The sequence below is a fragment of the Puma concolor genome, chromosome E2 (genome assembly GCF_028749965.1).
Source record: "Puma concolor isolate L17-30 chromosome E2, mPumCon1.1.hap2, whole genome shotgun sequence".
In the NCBI taxonomy this organism is placed as follows: domain Eukaryota; kingdom Metazoa; phylum Chordata; class Mammalia; order Carnivora; family Felidae; genus Puma; species Puma concolor.
Window position 1 is genome coordinate 53,781,801 of NC_141681.1, and position 21,017 is coordinate 53,802,817.

Genomic DNA, 21,017 nt, shown 5'->3' on the forward strand with positions numbered 1-21,017 from the left:
CAGACCCAGGAATCAGGCCCCCAGCCCCTCCTCCCTCAGACCCAGGAGTCCAGACCCCAGGCCCTCCTCCCTCAGACCCAGGAGTCCTGCCCCCAGCCCCTCCTCCCTCAGACCCTGAAGTCCTGACCCCCAGGCCCCTCCTCCCTCAGACCCAGGAGTCCAGACCCCCAGCCCCTCCTCCCTCAGACCCAGGAATCAGGCCCCCAGCCCCTCCTCCCTCAGACCCAGGGGTCCTGCCCCCAGCCCCTCCTCCCTCAGACCCAGGAGTCCTGGCCCCCAGCCCCTCCTCCCTCAGACCCAGGAGTCCAGACCCCCAGCCCCTCCTCCCTCAGACCCAGGAATCAGGCCCCCAGCCCCTCCTCCTTCAGACCCAGGGGTCCTGCCCCCAGCCCCTCCTCCCTCAGACCCAGGAGTCCTGGCCCCCGGCCCCTCCTCCCTCAGACCCAGGAGTTTTGACCCCCAGCCCCTCCTCCCTCAGACCCAGGAGTCCAGACCCCAGGCCCTCCTCCCTCAGACCCAGGAATCAGGCCCCCAGCCCCTCCTCCCTCAGACCCAGGGGTCCTGCCCCCAGCCCCTCCTCCCTCAGACCCGGGAGTCCAGGCCCCCAGCCCCTCCTCCCTCAGACCCTGAAGTCCTGACCCCCAGCCCCCTCTTCCCTCAGACCCAGGAGTCCAGACCCCTAGCCCCTCCTCCCTCAGACCCAGGAATCAGGCCCCCAGCCCCTCCTCCCTCAGATCCTGGGCCCCCCCCCCTCCCTTTCTCCATCCCCCAGACTTACAAGTGACCCTAACGCCTTCATCATCTTAACTCCTAAGCCAGGAGCCCACAGCCTCCCAGCTGGACCCCCACCCCTGGGCCCTTCCCTCGGGTCTCAAGTGAGTCCCTCAAATATGCCAATGGCTGCAGTAGGGAGGTGACGGGGGACAGGTTGAAGCCAGGAGATTAGAGAGGCACAGGCAGACCCCGGGGAGGCAGAATCAGTCCAAGAGCCCAGGAGAAACGGAGGAAAAGGAATCGGGGTAAACACAAAGGCAGAGAAAGACATAATAGAGACAGGCAGGCGACGGGGAGGCACAGAGGAGGAGAAAACAGTACAGCCGGAGAAACTCCAACAGAATTAGGAAGAAGGGCCCAGGTGGAGAGACGGGAACGTCTCATGGGAGGTGGGCGGCCACACGGAGACACAGGTAAACTTAGGCAAGGCCACGGTGGGCAGGGAGGTAGTGCCTGGCCTCGGAGGCTTCTGAGATGTGCGGCCAGGGGCCGTGTGGGTGCCGGCAGGTCGTTCCCGAGCACCCCCTCTCCAGCACCCCCCCACCCCAGCCACCTTGTGTCAACGCGGCTCGTGTCACGCGGAGGCTGCCGCCCAGGTCAGTGCGGCCAGCACCAGGCAGAGCCGGGGTCCAGAGAAGCAAAGCCACAGCCTCAGCACCGCAGGGCGCTTCCGCCTTCCTGGGCCTCAACATTCCCGTCTGTGAAGGGGGCGGGCGGAAGGCGCCTTCTCCCGGGCCCTCCCCCGCGCGCCCTGCCCCGCAAGACACACAGGCCCGCCGTTCCTCCAAAAAGTTGTTTTTGTCTTTTTTAAATAATGTGAAAATGCCACGCGAAGGTTTGAACCAGAGGCCCCTCCAGGGGCCGGGCTGGGGGGGGAGGGGGAGGGGAGACGCGAGATGGGGGGGGGGGGGGGTCCAGGTCCCCGAAGCCTGCAGCGCCTCTCTGGGGCCAGGAGTGGGTGAGGAGGGGCCTCCGCTGTGCCGAGGGGCTCCAGGCCCGAAAGAGTTCAGTTCAGTTCCAAGAAAGGCGGCTCTCCAGGGAGGGGCGAGGGGCTGCCTGCCTCATTTGGCACCGAGGGGGTCGGGGGGCTCGGGGGAGCCGTCCGGGGGGCTAGGGGGTGGGGGGCCGGGGCCTCCCGTTTGGCACATGGTGGGGGAGGGGGAGGGCCCAGCCTCAGGAGCCTCCCCGGAGGCGGCGTCTGCGGCGGTGGCAGTGGCTCCGTCGTCCACAGAGGATTCTACCCTCAGCCCCTCTTCCGGGGGTGCGGGGGGGTGGGGTCTTCGGGGAGTCAGTTCTCCACGGGGCCTGAGGACGGAGGGAGTGGAGACCGAAAGCGAATTATCGGGCAGACGGGCCCAAGGCTTCTGTCTCTCTCCGAGTGGAAAGCAAGATCCGCACTGGGTCCCATTTCTGTCCTTACGCTGGCCTCCTGGCTCCTCGGCTCCAAGTACAATCCTACCCCAGGGCCTTTGCATGGCTGCCCCCCCCCCCCCCGAATGCCCTTTCCTTATCCCTTCCCAGGTAAGGCAGACCCCCTCCTCTGAGGCCCTTCTGGGTCAAGCAGTCACCCCCCTCGTGACCCCACCCCTCCCCCCAGTCATTCTATCTGGATCCCAGTCATCCTCTGCTAGCTTCCTGTCCGTCTGTTTGCCTCCCTAGAACGTAAGCTCTCCAGACAGCCCCAGGGCCCAGCACAGGGCCTGACGCAAAGTGCCTTCCCACCTAACTGTTGCATGGCCCCTCCTGTCCCCGCGGAAGCCCCCCACCCATTCCACAGATCTGGCAAACCAAGGTGGGGGGGGGGTGGTGGCTCTCACCCAGGGCCACGCAGGGTGTGCCCTCGCTCTCCACCCCGCAGTTCTTACCTGAGTGACCCGAGGGTCAAGCTATGGCCCTCACTCCTGTCCCTGAGCCTCGGTTTCCCCTCTCTTTAAAAGGGGAGCATGACCCTCGTGTCCTTTTCGAAGGAGCGGAGAGACGCTGGGGCAGGTGGCATCACTCAGGGCACGCCGGTTAAGTGGGCAGAGCCACGCGGAGCACAGGGGGGTGGGGAGGGGGGTCTGCGGGCGGGAGGGGGGGGCGGAAAGGGGGCCAGGCCTGGACCCCACACCGCGGCCTTGGGAAACAGGTTCCGCAGCTTGCCTGCCAGGCCCACCACAGTGAAGGGACTTAGGGTTTCACACAACTGGGCCCTCCCTCCCCTCTCCCGGTGATTAAAGGTGAAGTCATCTTGGCATCCTGGCCCTGCTGGCCTCAGCCCTGACTCACCACTTGGCAGTGTCCCCATGTCTGGAACCCACCTCGCCCCGTCCCCATGAAGACCTCTGGGAGGAAGTGACATTTGAGGTGGCACCTGGAGTCTGCCCTCAGCCCCGTCCTTCCCGCCCCAAACCCTGTCTGTTCTCTCCTCTCCCGCCTGGACGCTCGCCCTGGCCTCCTGTCTAGCCTCCCAGCCTCCAGTCGCCACCATGTGGCCCCGGGGGGGCGGGTCAGTGTCTCTGGGTTGGGTAGGGCGGAGTGGGGCTCATGTATCTTGCTCAGCATGGAATCAGTGCCCCCACCCCCACCCCGTGCCCAGCGCGGCACCTGTGCTTAGCAAATGCTCGGTGAACTTCGACTTCATTAAGCGCAGGGAGAGACCCCTGCTGCTTGACCAGGCTGTGCTGTGTGTGTGTGTGTGTGCGCGCGCGCGCGTAGGGTTAAACCATTGAATCCCCTCGAGAACCCTCAGAGTTAGAGCTGTGATCGTCCCCATTCTGCAGATGAGAAAACTGAGGCACAGAGAAGGAGAGTGACTGCCTCTAGGTTATACAGCCGAGGAGTAGCAGGGCCAACAGCTGGACTCAGGCACGATCTAGGGGAGCAGGACTGTCACCCTCCCTGAAAGGGGAAGGTTGCACCTACTACCTTCTCGCTCTCTCCTCTGGGAACACCTGCACCTGCCCAGAGCGGTGTGAGCTCGGCATCCAGGGCTATTCTCAGGAGCGGCAGCAGGGGGCGGCAGAGAGCCGGAGTCTGATCTCTCCAGACCCAGTTCGGACGGGAGAGACATTGCTGTGCCCTCCTCTGTAAAATAGGCCTTAGCTTGGGGACCGTCAGAAACTAAGGGTGTGGTGGCCCTCTCCCAAGATGAGGGTGAGGATTAGCTCTTTGGCGTATGTGAAATACAGGAAAGGAACACTGACTCAGGGGTGTTTGGCTGGCTCAGTCGGTGGAACATAACTATGACTCTTGATCTCGGGCGTCGTGAGGTCGAGCCCCACGCTGGGTGAAGAGGTGACTTAAATAAATAAATTTTAAAATATAAAATAAACTTAAAAAAAAAAAAAGGAAACTGACTCAGGGCAGGTAGCAGGGTTTGGATCCTGGCTCCGCATTCTTCTGTGCCTCAGTTTTCTCATTTGTAAAATGGGGGTGAGACTAGAATCTACCCCATGTTCTCTCCGCTTCGGTTCAACTAAGCAGCTCTGAAGCACACTGGTTTCCTCTCTCTCCTTGTCTGCTTCTGATCAACCCACGTCCCCAAACGGATGTGGGATCAAGATCTGACAGGTGCCAGGCAAGAGACGGGGCAAAGAGGAGCAAGTCTGTGAAGGGATCCTTACAGAAGGGGAAACTGAGGCTCAGGGAAGGGGCGCGACTACCCCAGCCCATCTGATGACCACTGCCTGGTCTGAGCTGGTACCAGAGTTGGGTGGGGTCTCAGGTCCGAATAGCCAGGGTCGACTGCGAGGGGAGGAGAGAGACTGGGGGCAAAGAGGGAAATTCAGACATGGGGACGAGAAAGTGGGTAAACAGATGGGGAGAGAGACCAGCAGAGGGAGGAGCAGGCCAGAGGGTCTGAAGCACTGTACCTGCGGGCCGGGCGTCGGGGGCCCGGGCGGGGGGCCCCGGGGTCTCCAGCGCAGGCGAGACGGAGAAGCGGGAGAAGCACAGGGGGGGGCCTGGCGGGGGGAGGAGGGGGAAATCCTCCGCCCATTCGAAACTGCCTCCTAGCAGCGGGGTGGGGGGGGGGGGGTTAGGGAGAAGAGGAGAGGATGCGGTCAGACCCTCGGGCGCTTTTGGAGCCCCTCAACTTCAGCTCCAGTCCTCCAACCCAGCGGGTCCTCAGGCACCTGCCTCCAGCAGTGCGTCCCTGCGGCCCAGACTCAGCTCGGCCCCGCCCCAGCTCTGCCCCGCCTCCAGGCCCCGCCCCAGCTCGGCCCCGCCCCAGCTCGGCCCCCTTCCAGGCCCGCCCCAGCTCTGCCCCGCCTCCAGGCCCCGCCCCCGCTCTGCCCCGCCTCCAGGCCCCGCCCCCGCTCTGCCCCCTTCCAGGCCCCGCCCCTGCTCCGCCCACTCCAGGTCCCACGCAGCCCCTCACCAAAGCCGCTGTCGTTGCTGGGAAACCCATCTCCGGGGGTGGCGGGGTGGGGAGGCGTCGGGGGCGCTGGGGGCGTTGACGGGTCCGTGTCCCCCTCGGGGGGGCCCTGGACGCTCAGCTCGTTGGTTGGCGTCTCCTGTGGAGGTAGATTAGGGGAGGGGAGAGGGGGCGAACCGTCGCATCCCACCCACTGCATTCCCAAGGAGCAACAAAGCCTGCTAACATCTCTGGGGCTTCAGGTGTCCCAATTTACAGTCGCACCCACCCTCTTTGGAGGTGGCTGGAGCCCCTACTCTGCCTTCAAAGCCTCAGGTCAGCCTTAAACCCCCCCCCCGGCCGCAGGCCCCTCCCCGGCCTACAGCTAAGCACCCCACCACGGGTATTCTCTCCTTAACTCAATGATTCCCTGGGAGCCCCCTAAACCAATATTGCCTCCATAAATGCTGCCTCGTCTCCATGACCCCTAACTACTTCCGACATCTCGGCCACAGGCGTCCAAGTTCGGGACCTTGCTCCGAACCCCTACCGTATCCTGCACACCCCGACCCTCCCTCGAGCCTCTAAGTCTCGCCCCCTGAAGTGGCCCCGCTCCAGCCCTCCGAGCCCCACCCTTCTCTTCTGAGGCCCAGGCGCACGCTCCTGACTCTCATCTCAGGACCGCAGCCCGGTGTGCCCCGCTCCAGGCTCACCCAGACCCATCCAGACCCATCTAGGCCCCAGTCCATAAGCGCCATCCCGCTCTTTTTTCTTTTCTCCAATATCCTCCCAGCCTTACAATTTTCAGGCCACCAATCCAAGCCCCGCCCCCGTTCTCTAGCCCCGTCCGTCTCTGAACCCACCCCTCCTGCGCTTAGTATCTCAACACTGCAAGCCGCCTCTCCTCAGCCCTACCTGCAGCCTCGCCACGGCCCGCCCCTCGTGGGTAAAATCCGCTTCATCCTGAGCCGGCCCCTTTGCCTCGACCACTAGCGCGCGCGGGTGGACCACCCCAGACCCAAACTTCACCTGGCTCCGCCCCCGTCGTCCAGACCACGCCCCAATCCTCTCCGGGCCTTCTCCCTACAGCTTCTCCGGGCCCTGCCCTGACTACCAGGCATCTCCCCCGCCTTCCTTCTAGATCCCTTCTCACTCTCCAACCCACACCCCCCCCCCCAACCCCGGCCCTCCCGCGCTCTCCCCCATCACAGGCCTCCCCGCCCTCCTCATTCCAGGCCTCAACCCCGCCCTGGGCTGGGCCCATCCTCCGGGCTCCGCCCCATTCCCAGGCCCCGTCTCCACACCCAAGGCCTTACCCCGTCCTCCAAGTCCAGCCCCGTTCCCTGGGCCACTCTCTTCCCCAGCCCCGCCCTCACCCCGATGGCCCCGCCCCGGCCCCGCCCCCAGGCCCTGCCCTTCCCGGGGCCGCGCACCTGGTCGAAGAGGTAGACGGTCACGTCCCCGTGGAAGGAGACCATCTTGCGCTTCCTCTCCAGTTCGCTGTCCTCGGGCTCGTCGGCCCCGCGCGGAGACTTGAGCAGCCCCCGCAACGGGCGGGCCGCGTCCGCGTCGGCGCTGCTCACCACGACGGGCACCGGGGCTGCCCGCGCCCTCCCGGGGCCCCGCGGCCCCGCCGCCGCGCCCGCCGCCGCCGCCTCCTCGTCCTCCTCCTCGTCCTCGTCCTCGTCCTCCCCGTCCTCCTCCGCCGGCCCCGGCGCCCCCGCCCCGCCGGCCTCCCCGCCAGCCGCCCCGGCGTCCGCGCCCTCCCACGGGGGTCGCCGCGGGCCCGGCCCCGGGAACGGCGTGAGCGTGAGCGGCGGCAGCGCCAGAGAGAGCCGCGAGAGCTTGGCTGCGAGGGGAGAGACCCGGTGAGCCGCTGCTCCCGGGGAAACTGAGGCATGCCCTCCTGCCTAGCTGTGTATCCTCAGGCAATCTCGAGCCACGCTAGGAGCCTCGGTTTCCCCTCTTGTGAACCGAAAGGCTGCGGCTCTGGGGCCTTTCTCCACGCCCTCCTCCAGGGGTTAACCCTCTCCTTGACTCCCCAGTCAGTGTTCACATCACACAGCCCCAACTTCGCTGCGCCTCCCACCAGGCCCGAGTGCCCTGGCCCTGTTGCCCTCTCCGGGCTCCTCCGTCCACACCTCATTCTGACTCGGCCTCCATCCCGCCCCTTGGGCCACCCCTCCCCCCACCCCATTCCTCCCACCTCTGAGCCTTTGCATAGGCTGTTCCTTCTGCCCGGCACTTCCTTGTCTAATTCAAGTCCCATTCCTCCTCCAGCTCAGGCTGGGCTTTCAAGCCTTCAGAGCTCTCCCAGGAGGTCAGGCAAGGCTGTCCGCTCCGCACCCCATAGCACCAAGCACCGCTGCTTCCAAGCAGATTATCTCAGCATGTGACTATTTCTGCGGTGTTGTGATTCGTGTGCGCCTTGCCATAGAACAGAGACTTGAACTGGGCTCATTCTGGCTGCATCCCCAAGCATATAGAGGTACTCAGCCAGTATCTGTGGGATCAATGAATGAATGTTCCCTGCTACGTGATGTTGACCAAGGTACTTTCCCTCTCTGGCCCTCAAGTACCAGACCAAAAAACTGGGGTGTCTAACCATCTCCATCCAGGTTTTTGCTCTGCCCTAAGACTCCCTCATCTCAGCCTGCTGGAAGGCAAGGACTTTTCAGGTCCCGGGTCGCTTGCTGTGTGCCCCAGGGCAAGCAGATTCACCTCTCTGGGCCTCTGTCTCCGCACTGGTAAATGGGCAGGGGCCACCCGTTCGTCCATTAATGCAGAAGTAAATGATGTGACGGGCCCCGTGCGGGCAGCGGCGGGGATGAGAGGAGGGTCAGGGCAGAGCAGGGAGAAAGGCTGGACGTGAATCGGGTCACTCTCCACCCTCCGTGCCCTCCATTCGGCTTCACTGGCCTTTTGCTGTTCCCCGAGCATGCCAAGTCAGTGCCCAGCTCAGTGCCCTCCACCCGAAGCACCCTTCCCCCAGATGTCCACCCAGCTTACTTCCTTCACATCTGCTCAAAAGTCACCTCCTTGAGGCCTTCCTTGACCATCCATCTCAGGGCGATGGGGTTGGGGGCTGTGAGGGAGCTCTCAAGGAGCTCTCAGGAAGGACAGGGTGATAGCCTTTGGAAATCAGGAAGGCTTCCCAGGGAAGGGGAAATTTGAGTGGGGTCTTGAAGGATGAGTACAGTTTAAAAAAAAAAAAAAAAAAAGGCAAGCTATTCCCAGCATCTTCCCACCCAGCAACACCGTCCCCCACCGATCTTCTGAGGCGTCTTAGGTGCCCAGCTCCTGACATTTTCATGCTGCCTGGGGGTGGGAGGGGGGGGTCTTTCCTGCCACAGCTGGCTGCAAATTGCCCACAACAATCTCAAGGAAGTCGTGTCATTCTAATACCGCGGGCTTCGAGGAAGGCAAAGTTCCGTGCCCAGCTCCCTCCCTGACCTTTCCCTCCCGATAAACAGGAAGCAGCCTCCTCTGGTAAACAGATGATAACCTTATCCCCAAGTGTGGCCGTGAGATTGCCACAGGGTCCCATCATGTATAACCTGCACAGCGCTATTTAAGGAAATCAGTCCTGCGGGTGATCCCGGTGGAACCACAGTCCCTTTGTTCATATCTAAACAGGGGCGGTTTATCTTTCTCTTAAATCAGTCCCCCTCGGTGACCAAGCATTTTCTGCGTTCCTACCCCGACTCCGTTTCCAGAAAAGGCACGTCTATTGCTTTTAGGGCACCCGTAGCACGGTGGGGTGGGGGAGACAGGGCAGGGTGTGAAGCTCCCCGGGTCCCAGCTTTGGGCAGCTCAGGGCCCGGCACCCGGGATAGATGCCTCCCCTTGGTGGAAAGTTTAAACCAGGGAATCACACGCTGGCAACCCAGCGCGAGGATGGGCTTCGCTGGAATTGGTGTCGGCCATTACAACACCCGGGGCTCTGGTTTAAAAGGGGAAAGGGGCAGATTTGGCCACACCAGGTGGGCGTTCCCGAGGGGGAGCTGAGAAGGGGCCGCCTTTCGACCCGCCCCCCGGCTCCCACCCCACCTCTCCCAGACGACTCCTTCCACTCCCCCCCCCCCATCCTGCCTGGCCCCCGTGGGCATCTGAGCTTGAGACCCCGGGGTCTAAGTGAATCGCAATAATAAAGCAGAGGAACTTAGGGCTGGCGCTGAGCTAACGTCTTCAGAAGGCCTAACAGTTAAGCCTCCCGGCCCTATCAGGTGGACGCTATCCTCGTCATGCACTTTTGCAGGGAAACTGAGGCACAGAGAAGGAAGGTGGTTTGTCCAAGGCCACGGGGCTGGAGAGGGACTGGAGCCCGGGCGGCGTGGCTCCAAGGTCTCCTCCCATTAGTGCCAGCCTGACCTGTCTGCCACCCAGGCGCCTGAGGGTCTCAGCCCCGCTGTACATCTTGGAAGGAGCCGGGCCTCGGCCCCCAACCTCGCTCCCCTGCTCCCAGCAGCCTCCTCACCTTTGATCTGCTCGCTGTTCCCCTGAGGAGGTCCCAAGTCCAAGAACAGTCGTGGCATCTCGGGGCCCTTCCTCTCGGGTTTGGGGGGGTCCCCGTCTGTGCTGGGTGCTGTGTCTCCGCCGGCCCTGCTGTCTGGGACCCCGGGCTCTCCCTCGGAGGCCACCTCCGGCCTGGCTCTCTGGGGCGCTGGCTCCGGCCTCCTCGGCTGTGCTTCCGGCGGTGGCGGCGGTGGCCTCGTGCTGTCTACCCATCCGGCCTTTGCGTCCGCGCCGCTTCCGAGGCCGCCGCCGGGGGCCGTCCCCATGCCCACTGGGGCTCGGCCCCCACTCCCGAGGTCCAGCCTCCCAACCCCGGGGGCTCTCGGTGCCCCCCCAGTCTCGGGGGCTCTCCTCTCGGTCCCGGGTTCCAGCACCCCGCTCCTGGGGGCTGGGCCAGTGGGGCCAGGGGCTGTCGCCCCGCCGTTCCGGGACAAGGCCACCGCGCCGGGCTCGGGGGCTCTCTCCAGCGAGGTCTCTGGGGCTGACACCCCACTCTCGGGCCCCTTCTCCCAGGGCCCTGGGGCTCTCCGAGGCCCAGTCTCCGGCAGCCTCTCCGTGTTCCTGGGCAGTCTCGGGCCCCCATTCTCTGACACCTTCTCCTCGATCTTTGGGGGTGTCAGGCCCCCATTCGCCAGCACTTTCTCTTCTCTCTCGGGGGACCTCAGCTCCCCATTCTCCAGTACTTTCTCCTCCCTCCTTGGTGGTGTCACCTCCCCATTCTCCAGCACCTTCTCCAGCGCTTTCTCTTCTCTCTCGGGGGTCCCTGGGGCCCCGTTCTCCGCCACCTTCTCCTCGATGCCTGGGGCTCTCTGTCCCCCGTTCTCCGACACTGTCACCCCGTTCACGGGTAGGCTCGGGTCCTCGGTCGGGCTTGGGGCTTTCTTCCCGCTGCCCAGGACTGTGGGGTCCCTGCTCGGGCCCGGGGCTTTCTCTCTGTTCCCGGGACCTCTCCCCACCTTCCTGGGTCCCGTCTCGCGGGGGTTTGCCCCCTTCTCCCCCAGGAGGTTCCTTGTCACGTCCTCCCGCAGGGACATCAGCAGCTGCTCGGTGCTCACTTGAACTACGAAGGTCGGCTTCTCCCGGGTCCCCGGCAGCGGGAGGGGACCCGGGTCTGGGGGTGGCCGGGGCGCTCCCGGGTCGGGGGGCTCGGGGGGAGCCCGCGGTCGAGGGACCCCTTCCTCCTCGGCTGCCCCCCCGCCTGGGAAGGCTCCCTCGGGGGAAAAAGGGGTCTCGGTCTCGTAGCCGCTGTCCCCCGGCTTGGGGCCCGGAGACGACAGGCCTGAGCCGGGACTGGCCACGGCCGAGGGAGGGTCGGGGGACACGGCCGGGTCCGCGGGGGCCCGGGGAGGTGGCGGCGGGGGGGGGGGGAGCGGGAGGTGGCCCCCGCCCGGGGTACTGGGGCGCCGCCGCCCCCATGAGGGGGTCCAGAAACTCGGGGGGGGGCCGAGGCGGGGGGGGCCAGGGGCAAGTCGGCTAGGGAGCCCCGCTCTGCCCGCAGGGACGAGTCGTCCTCTGGGGGATGGGGGCAGCCAAGAGCGGGGTGGCCCCCCCAGCCCGCAACGGCATCCCCACGCTCCAGAGGCAGGCAGGAGCAGGCCCCCTCCCGGCTGCACAGGGGACAGGGTAGGGGACCCCGGCGGCTGGGGCCACCCCCAAGGCTGCTGCTGTCCTCCCCCGGGGAGCTGCCCTCCTCCTCCTCCTCCTCCTCTTCTGCCCACGGGGCGGTACCCCGCTCCCCCAGCACCTCGGCAGGGTCTCCCGCCAGGGTCTCCCCGGCGCCTCGGCCCTCGGGGTCCCAGCCACTCAGGAGGAAGCTGCCTGATGCTGAGGACTGGGCCGGGAAGGGCCGAGCTGCAGGGAAGAGGGGGGAGGCCCAGGTCTCGGACACCAGCTGGGGGACCTCGGAAGGGGCCTGGGAGGCCTGGGGGGCAGGCACTCCTGGGTCCAGGGGGTCCCAGTCATTGGGGAAGAGGGGCTCTGGGGGGGAGCCGTGCTCCTCCAGGCGAATGTAGTATTCGCTGCTCACAGAGGGGCTGCGGGCGCTGATGACGGGCAGCACGCTGGGCGTGGACAGCGCCTCATAGAAAGGGTTGGAGGGGTTGGCATGGGGCGCTGGGGGCGCGGACGCCGGCTGCCAGGGCGGCGCCCCCCCTCCCCGGCCGGCCCCCCGCCGCGCCTTCTCCCACAGGCACTCAAGGTTGAGGCCACGGCTGCTCTCAGTTACCGTGAGCACGTCGTCGGGGTCGGCCCCAGGGAAGCCATCCAGAAGGGGGAACGGTGAGGAGAGGGTCCCCGGGCGGGGCGCGCTGTGCTGCGGGGGCCAGGGCCAAGGGAAGGGACCGTCTCGGGGTGGGGGTGGGGGGGGCGGGGGCCGTGGGGGGCGCTCAGAGAGCAGGTAAGTGAGCTGCAGTTGGAGGTCAGAGGCCGAAGGGCGCTGGGCAGGTGGCCGCCAGCAGGACTGAAGGATGTCGTACCTGGGGGAGAGGGAAGGAGGCACAGGGGAGTGGGGAGGAGTCCCGGCGAGAGGGTGGAGGGCTCCGGGTGGGCGGGGGGGGGGGGGGGCGCAGGGAGAGACTGGAGAAGAGAATTGAGATCTAGAGAGAGGGGGACAGAGACCCGGTGTGTGTGTGTGTGTGTGTGTGTGTGTGTGTGTGTGTGTGCGCGCGCGCGTGTGTGTGATAGAGATGGGGGTGCGACCAGGGGGGACAGAGAACCAGAAGAGGAGACAGCAGGGGATGTGAGAAAGTGATAGGCGGCCTTCCTGTTTGGGCCGTGGGTCCTGGAATCGGAGCCAAGCAAACAGGAGTGGAGAAACTAGGCTTCAAGCACCAGCTCAGCCCCTGCCCGCCTCAGTTTCACCCCCTCCAAGCAGCAGATGCCGGCAAAAGGTGTGGGGGTGTCCCCGCTCCTCGGGTGGGGGCGTATGTAGCGAGTCACGAGTGAGACCGCGGGCGGTGTGCACGGAGGTGAGGGGCTCCGGGACATCGGGGGCGGGGAGGGGGCGGGGGGGGGATGGGGGTCATGGGCCCGGGGTCAGGCCCTGCCCTCACCAGTAGTCCCCATAGGGCAGCTTGAGCCTGGGCCGGGCCAGCTTGACGTGCTGCTGGCGGACCACGAAGGCGAGGACCTCCTCGTCTGACAGGTGGCGGTAGGGCTGGGCCCCAAACTCGAAGAGCTCCCACAGGGTCACCCCCAGGGACCTGCGGGGAGCCGAGGGCAGAGGGAGGTCAGAGCCCTGCCCAGCCCCGCCTGGCGGGGGGTTGGGGGGTTCCACAGCCCTAGCGCCCCCCCCCCCCCCCGTGACCCTCCCACCCTCCTTGCCGCCCTCGGCTCCGCGCGGCCCGGGGCCCCCTCACCAGATGTTGCTCTCGCGGCTCTGGTCCACCACCATGAAGGTCCCGTGCAGCTCCCCAAGGAGCTCGGGCGCCGCCCAGCGCAGCGGGATCCACAGGCGCTCGGGGGTCAGGTAGTAGTCCTCCTGGGGGGGGGCGGGCCGGAGCGGGGTCAGGCGTGGGGGAGGGGGGCGCGCCCCCCGCCCCCCGCCCCGATGGACGGCAGCCCGCACCTTGTAGTTGCTGTGGGCTAGCCCGTAGTCTCCGATGCGCACGGTGAGGTCGGAGGTCAGTAGGCAGTTGCGCAGGGCCAGGTCGCTGGGGGCGGGGCCGGGACGGGAGGTGAGAAGGGGAGGGCGCCTGGGCCAGACCGTCCGCCTCGCCCACACTCCGCCCCCTTTCCAGGCTCCGCCCCCTGCCGCTTTTCCTCCCACCTCTTCGCCTGATTCCGCCTCCTCCCCAGGCCCCCTCCCCTCCTGACTCCTCCTTCTCCTCTAGGACTCCTCCCCTCTCCTGACTCCTCCCCCTCTCCTCCATGACTCCTCCCCTCCCGATACCGCCCCCTCTCCTCCTCTCACCCCTCCCCTCCATGGCTCCTCCCCCTGGCCTCTATGGCCCCGCCCCTCTCCTGACTCCTCCCCTCCGTAGCTCCTCCCCTCCCGACCCCACCACGCTTTCTCCGGTCGTTGAGCCCCTTCGCCCTGGCCCTCCCTCCCACCCCCGTAGCCTCCCCTCCTTCCCCTAAGTAGTACCCCTGCACACTCTTCCCCGCGGCTCCCCTCCCCGGCAGCCACCTGTGCACGTAGTTGTGGGAGTGGAGATGTGCCAGCCCGCGGGCGATCTCCAGGCCCATCCTCTGCAGTGTCCGCAGGTCCCGTGGGGGCAGCTCAGGGGACAGGCCCTCAGGGGGCCGCTGGGCCCGGAGGTAACGCTTCAGGTCCCCCTGGGAGGAAGGGGTGGGTGGAGTCAGTACCACCACCACCACCCCCTTCCAGGACCCCCACACATCCAGCCGATTCGAGGCGAGGAGGGGGGCGACCTCTGCACTCAGTGGGCGGCCCCTCTGAGCCTCAGTTTCCCCCGCTACTTAAGAGGGCCTAGCCACAGAACCCAGCTCGCATGCTAGTTGGCCGCAGGCCGTCTGAGGGGGTGCTCGTCTACAGTAAGCCTTCAAGCCATGTTATTGGGAAAGATTCCTAGGACCCTAGGCTGGCTCGCAGCCCCCAGCGCGTCCAGACCCCCCCCCCCCCGCCTCCCCTCTGCCCACCCTCCGCAGACCCTCACCAGTTGACAGAACTCCATGATCAGCAGAAAGGGCAGTGTCTCCACACAGACGCCCAGGCACTGGAGGACGTTGGGGTGCTGCAGGCTCCTGGGGCCAGGGCGGGGAGGGGGCAGGGTCAGGAAACAGCCCCTTCCCCCCCACCGCCGACCTCTGTCCCACCCCGGCCTCCCCTGAACCAACACGTTGCTTCGACCTCTTTGGTCTCGGCTGCTTCACCTCGGGTCTCCGGCCACACACCCACACTCACACCCCCCTCCGCACGCACCCTCCTTCCCCAGGGGCCCATCTCAGGGCTGCCCCACTATCCCCCCCAGTTCCCAGGCCAGACCCCCAGGTGCCTCCTGGCCCTCCTTCCTCTTCACCTTACCCTCCCCCCCCACCCCCAGCCCCTTCCCCCAGCCCCTTCTCTGGTTTGATTCTCGGACGGGCCTCACCACCTTTGCAGCGGGCTCGTCCCTCTGCCCGGAACATGCTTCCCCCAAGGCTTGCGGGACTGAGTCCTCCTAGACTGACTAGATCACCCCCCTTCCCGTGACCATCCATAGCCCCCCTCTCTTGTCACGCGCTGCCTTCTTTCCTGGTGGCACTTGTCAGCCTCTGACATTTTCTTCTGAAAATTTCTTTCTTCCTTTGTTAATTGCCTCTCTCCTCCACTAGGGGGTGCGCTCCACTAGGACAAGACACTTGGGGGCTTTTTGTTCACGTGGCCGTGTCCCCAGTGCCTAGACAGGGGCTGCGTAACAAGGTGCGCAGTGAAGGGTTTGACCCCGCTCCTCCGCCGGGGCGGGGGCCGGGGTGGGGTGGGGTGGTGGGGGGTGGTCCGCAGGGAGATTAAAACATTCCGGGCTTGCAGCCCAGGGCCTGGCTCCGGGTAGGTGTGTGCTGGGTTATTTTCCCACGGGGGTCTGGCGGGGAATCGGGAGACAAACGTGTTCATAGAGGGCCCGTGCCGGGGACTTGAAAAACGGCTGGAGGCCTGAATGCGAGGTTCAGGATGGCGGATGTTGACGGACGCGCAGACCTGCTAATCCGGGACAAGGCGGGCCACTTCTGCGATCAAATCCACCCCCCACCCCCGGAACCCTGCGGGGCAGGATAATTTTTCCCATCTAATCCAAGAGGAAATGGAGGCCCAGAGAGGGAAGCGACTCGCACAGGGTCCCACAGCTAGTAACGGTGGCTGAGCTGGGATTTGATCTCAGGACTCTGGCTCCCTCCGCCAACGTCTACAAAGGGCCGATGGACCCCGGAGCTGTCCCGTGTTGCCCTGCCCTCGCCAACTGAACCCTCCGTGAAGGCGGGAAGGTTCTAGATCCGAGCTGCCCAACAGGGGAGCCCCTGGCCACGTGCGGCTACGGAGCCCTTGGAGATGTGTGGTGAGTGTAGCTGAGGAAATGAATTTTTAACTTGATTTCATTTTATTTAAGATAAATGTAAACAGCCATATGTGGCTAGTGGTTGCCAGCATGGGTCTGGGGAGAGGCAGCCACACAAGCAAGCAAACGGAAGAAACCAATGACAAACTAGGATACGTGTTATGAAGGAAACGGATGAATCAACGTGAGGGATCATTTGGGGGGGGGGGGCTCCTGATGTGGGAGTGTGTGTGTGTGTGTGTGTGTGTGTGTGTGTGTGTGTGTGAGGGAAGGTCTTTCTGACCAGAGACCTGAGGACGGGAAAAGAGCCCACCATCTGGGGCTGCGGGTGGGTGAGCCAGGAATGATATTCTAGACAGAGAGAACAGCAAAAACAAAGGTCCTGAGGCAGGAAAGAGACTGATCTGGGAAAGGATCAGTAAGAGGTCGGGGCGGCTGGGGCAAGGGGGGCCAGGGGCTGGAAGGGGACAGGGGCAGGCCTTGCAAGGCCTGTGGGCTGGACAGAGGAGTGGGACTTTGTCCTGCAGGCAATAGGGAGCCATGAGAGGTTTAGAACATGAAGGTGATAAAGTCCAGTGTCTGAATCTCTCAGGGTACACCCCGCTTTTACAACGGTCTGATGAAGGGCCTCTGTATACATATCCTTTCCATGACAGGGCAACTGCTACCTCGCAAAGCATTTATGTAGCAAATGTTTATCTAGTGCTTTTTCTAGAAGCCCTTAGAGTGGAGGGGAGACCAAGCAAGGGCGGGTCAGACAGGGTCCTGCCTTTCCAGACCTAACCATACAGCAGGGGTGGGGGGTGGCGCAACAGAGCTCCTCAAGGCCCCCCTGAGAATGTGTGGGCTTCCTGGACTCACTTTCTGGATGAAGATACTGAGGCTCAGAGAGGGCGATCCTGTCCGCCAAGTCGCACAGCCAGGAAGAAGTACCTCCGGGATTCAAGCCAGGTTTGACCCCGAGCCATACTCCGCCCGCTCCCAAACGCTACCAGACCCGTATCTGTGGGCCTCCCGGGCCCACGTCCCCAGAAAAGCCCCCAATACCTGTATGGCTGTGCTTCCGAGATGAACTTGCGCTGCTCCAGGGGCCCCGCGCTGGCTCGGAGCTCCTTCACCACCACCTGGGCTGGGGTGTAGTCGGAGAAAATCTCTCCCAGGATCACCTGGTCAAGGGGGACCCGGGGGTCAGTGCCTGCAGCTTCCCCAGCCCCGTCCCCAGGGCCGCCTCCAGCCCAGTGCCTGGCTCCAAGTGTCCCCCCGCCCCCACCTCCGTTCCAGCCTCTCCCTTCAGATCCCACCACCCGTGTCCCCCATCAGACGCACGGTGAGAGACTCACGGGCCCAGAGTCCGATGGATGCAGGGACGGATGGAAAGATGGACAGACGGACGCGTGGAGAGCCAGGTGGCGAGGCAGAGTGGTCAATGGAGTGAGGAGGGAGGCGCCGACTGACAGATGTGGGGGCGATGGGGTAGGTGGGAGCAGGTGAGAGGCGGACAGAGGTGAGGGCACCGGGTGGGCTGAGGGGCAGGGGACAGATGACAAGTGGTGGGAGCAGGGGGGATGGACACAGAACAGGAGCACAGCCCTGAATTGTACGGACCCCCCCGGCCTCCCACCCCCAGCCCCACTCACCTTCCCAAACCAGCCACTCCCAATCTCTTGTAAGTAGCTGAGGTGTTGGCGGCTAAGGCCCAGGGGGGTGGTCATGTCTGGGGGGCGGGGTGCAAAAAGGGGAGCCCCCCTTAGTCTCTCTCCCCTCCTAAGTGCCACTGACACCCCTCCCCCAACTCAGTGTGGACCGAGGTCAAAGCAGATACCAATCTCTTTTCATTGGCTGCCCCAACATTCCTTGTTGGGAGCTCAGCCTCCTCATTGGCTGCCCACGAGCTCCCAGCATCCAATCAGTCCTTCCCCTTGGCCTTTCAAGATCCTATGACGTGGCTTCAGCCTGCCGTTGGCTGCCTCTGAGACTGAGATCTAGGCTGACCTCACCAGCGATGGCCCCACAAGAATCCCCACATCCGGCTTGGGGTTAATCGATGGCTTCCACCAAGATGGTCTCTGACTCCCTGGAGGCTGCTTCCAAGATCCTGCGGCTCCCACCTCTGCCTTTCCCCTTGGCTGCCTGGGACCTCAGCTCCCTGGCCCCTGAGGGGAGACCCTCAGGGCTTTCCACCCTGTCCCCTGGGACCACGGGACCCTAGTCAAGGTGTGGAGAGCGGAGCGTACCTGAGTGTGAAGGCTGCGGCGCAGGCATCGGCAGGGAGACCTCAGCCAGCGGGAGAATGTAGACATCAGGCAGCGACTGTGAGGAGGAGGTCTCCTCCGCCGGGGGAGTGTACTCCCCGGAGCAGTCCTCCCCTTCAGGGTTCTCAAACTCCTGGGGCCGGGAGAGGTGAGGGGTGGGGAGAACACGGGGCTGAGACACGCCATCATCCTTCTGGTCAGGATGCCTTCCCATCTTTCTTGGAGCTGTCCCTCGATTTTCTTCCCAAGGCTCCGGTTCTTGCCGTAACTCCAGGCCAGAAGGTGCTCCCAGACTTACTGCCCCTCTCCCCCACCAACGACTGGGCCTGGGGGGACAAGGCCTCGCTGGGGTCTTCCTGCCCACGTGAATCCCCCGCATGCACCTCACCTTGAAGCCGACATCACCCCGTTTGCAACACAGACAGGTGAGGAGGAGGAAGATGAAGGCCAGCAAGCCGGAGCAGGAAATGAGGACCACGGCGTAGGGAGGAGCCAGAGGGGCCCGGCCCAGGGCGAATCCATCTGTGGGCATCAGGGCTGGGCTGGGGTCCCGGCTTCAAGCCCCAAGCTCCCAGCCTCCATGCCCCCCCCCCGCCCCCACCACCTCCAGCCTGGCCGGCATTGACTACAACTCCCATAATGCTCCGCAACCAGGGGCTCCTTGGCAGAGGAGCCGGATGGCCCAGGGCATTGTGGGAGTTGTAGTTTGAGGCCTTCTCAGGTGGTTGGGTTGGGGGTGGGGTCCCTCCTCTAGCCCCAAGCTGGGACCCCCCCCCCCCCCGCCCCGCCGCCCCAATCACCTCACCGCAGGCTTGGATGGATTCCAGTGAGGACTGAGGGAAAGACGTCTAACAGTGGAGTCTGGAGCGCTCAGAATTTAAAATACGCTCCAGTCTCGTTACCCCCCTATTTGGGCAAGAAGACGAGCCCCCAACTGCAGGCTGGGAGAAGATTCTTGTCCCACGCTGGAACCCCCTAGTTCCGGGCGTTGAGGCCTGTCTCTTCCAGGCACTCGCGGGGCGCACACATGTCCTCTGCCCCCAGCCTAAGCCCCTGAGAAGGGAACCCCGCCAGCCCCGGGTCTCCCCCAAAGCTAGAGCCAGCCTCCTATGCCGTGTCCCCCTTAGAAATGCCTCCCCGCTGCCCCCAATTCTCCCCAGCGGCCCCGTCCTCCCCGGCTCCCGGCACACACCTGCACACACACATGCGTGTGCACACACACATGTTGCCCAAACGGACCCCCTCCCCACCCAGCCCCCAGCCTTCCTCCCACAGGCCCTGCTGACGGACGCACCGTCCCCGCGGCTCCCCAGGCCCCGGCTCGGCTGCGGGGAGACGCGCAGGCAGGTGACGGAGCCGGAGCGCCGCGGACAGAGCCCCCCCCCACCCCCCACCCCGCCGGGCAGGCCGGGGTGGGGGTGGGGGTGGGGGCCGCCGGACAGCCGGATGGCCAGACAGACCAGACAGACTCACCGGGGTGGGCCGGGGACGCCAGGCAGCCGGAGGCGGAGACGGCCGCGAGGAGGATGAGGGCGCCGGGGGCAGGCATCTTGTCGAGGATGGAAGGGAGGTGGAGGTGGTGGCGGCTGGGGAGGAGGGGGGGGCGGGCCCTCAGCCCCCAGCCATGGGGACCCGCGCGACCCTGGCCTCCCCCCGGCCCAGGAGAGGGGCAGGAGACGCAGGACAGGGGGAGGGAGGGGCTGCTTACTGGCTCAGGTACCCCCCTCCCCCTCTTTGAAGGGACAGACAGATGAAGGGATGGAGAGGCGGACAGAGGAGAGGAGCTGGGGAGCCGGGGTTGCTGGGGTGGGGGGGGGAGAGGGTAGGATGGGGGGGGGAAGAATGAGGGCCCCGCCCCCGAGGGCAGCCAGGATTGGGGGAGCAGAGAGCCTGTCAGAGGAAGGGTGGGAGGAGGGAGGTTGGAGGGAGGATGGAGCGTCGTCATGGCAACTGGCTCCCCAGTTGCATTGGCTGCCAGGAGGGAGGGGAGGAGGAGGGACAGACAGGGACCAGCAGACCCTTGCGGGGGGCGCAGGGCCCACAGTGCCTGGCCGGGACACCGCCGGGACCGCCACCAGCACGGACACGTGTGCTCCACGCCAAGATGCAGCTGTCAGGCAGGTACACGCAGCCCACACACGCCTGCCACTCGTCGCAGAGACCCTCCTAGACAAGCACATCCCATACAAAGGTGGACAGCCATCGGCAGACGGGGACACGTACACGTCACACACAAAGACGCAGGGACGACGGGCTGCACGGGGAAGGCACAGGCAGGCCGGCCCCCGGCACAGATGCGCCCTGCCACACGGGAACAGCAGGGCATCGCCAAGACCCGCACGCGCCACCAAGTACGCCACAGACAAAGATCCACGCGGACGCCACGGTGACATGCCGAGGCACACGGCCACAACACACAGACGTCCCACAAACGGGCAACAAAGAACACCCGTAGACACCGGCGTCACGCACACAGACACACAGCCACGCACATCTCTCACGCGCACACACACACACACACAGACATCACTCTCCCAGAGACCCGTGGACACACAGATGCCGCACGCTAACATGGATGCACGTATCACACGCGCGAATACGCACAGACACGCAGCAGGTGCGCGGAGGGACCTGTGTGTCCCAGGCACAAAAACGCACACCACACACATCCTCACAGCTACACGAAAGGGACACACGGCTCTCACACAGACCCACGTGGCACACACCCCGAAACACGCCGACAGTCGCAACTCGGACACGGCTGGAGACACAACGCATCCAAAGCATCACACAGGTATACAAAGCCACGCGAGTCCGGTCCATCATTCGCTGACGCCTCCGGGCGCGTATCATACATAGCCCAACGTGCTCAGTCACACACACTTTCTGCATAAACGCACGGACACACAACGTGGGCACACATCAAATACAGGGTCGCCTCCCTGAACACGCGGACTCATCACACATATACACGCTGTATTTCACACAAGGTTACAAGGACACCTTACCCCGTCCTGTCCACACAGCACACACATAAACACACACACAGACGCATAACGCGTACCAGGATGCAGACACGCGCTTACATATACACAGACGCGCACCTCACAGATACCCACGTCTCCTGTGAGGTTACGCAGCCATCAC

General features: G+C 64.8%; 1 protein-coding gene across 1 annotated transcript; it reads right to left on the bottom strand.

Annotated features, from left to right (window-relative positions):
• Positions 1-1,939: 1,939 nt before the first annotated feature.
• Positions 1,940-19,675, bottom strand: LMTK3 (lemur tail kinase 3). Its single transcript, XM_086690286.1, is given in 18 exon segments — positions 1,940-2,079; positions 4,629-4,766; positions 5,135-5,270; positions 6,544-6,959; positions 9,588-10,992; positions 10,994-11,065; positions 11,067-12,099; positions 12,676-12,825; positions 12,982-13,103; positions 13,191-13,275; positions 13,752-13,900; positions 14,242-14,329; positions 16,666-16,784; positions 17,256-17,332; positions 17,853-18,003; positions 18,259-18,392; positions 19,344-19,456; positions 19,579-19,675. Coding segments are annotated over 17 exon segments (4,368 nt in total). The 5' UTR covers positions 19,420-19,456; positions 19,579-19,675; the 3' UTR covers positions 1,940-2,062.
• Between the last annotated feature and the right edge of the window lie 1,342 nt (positions 19,676-21,017).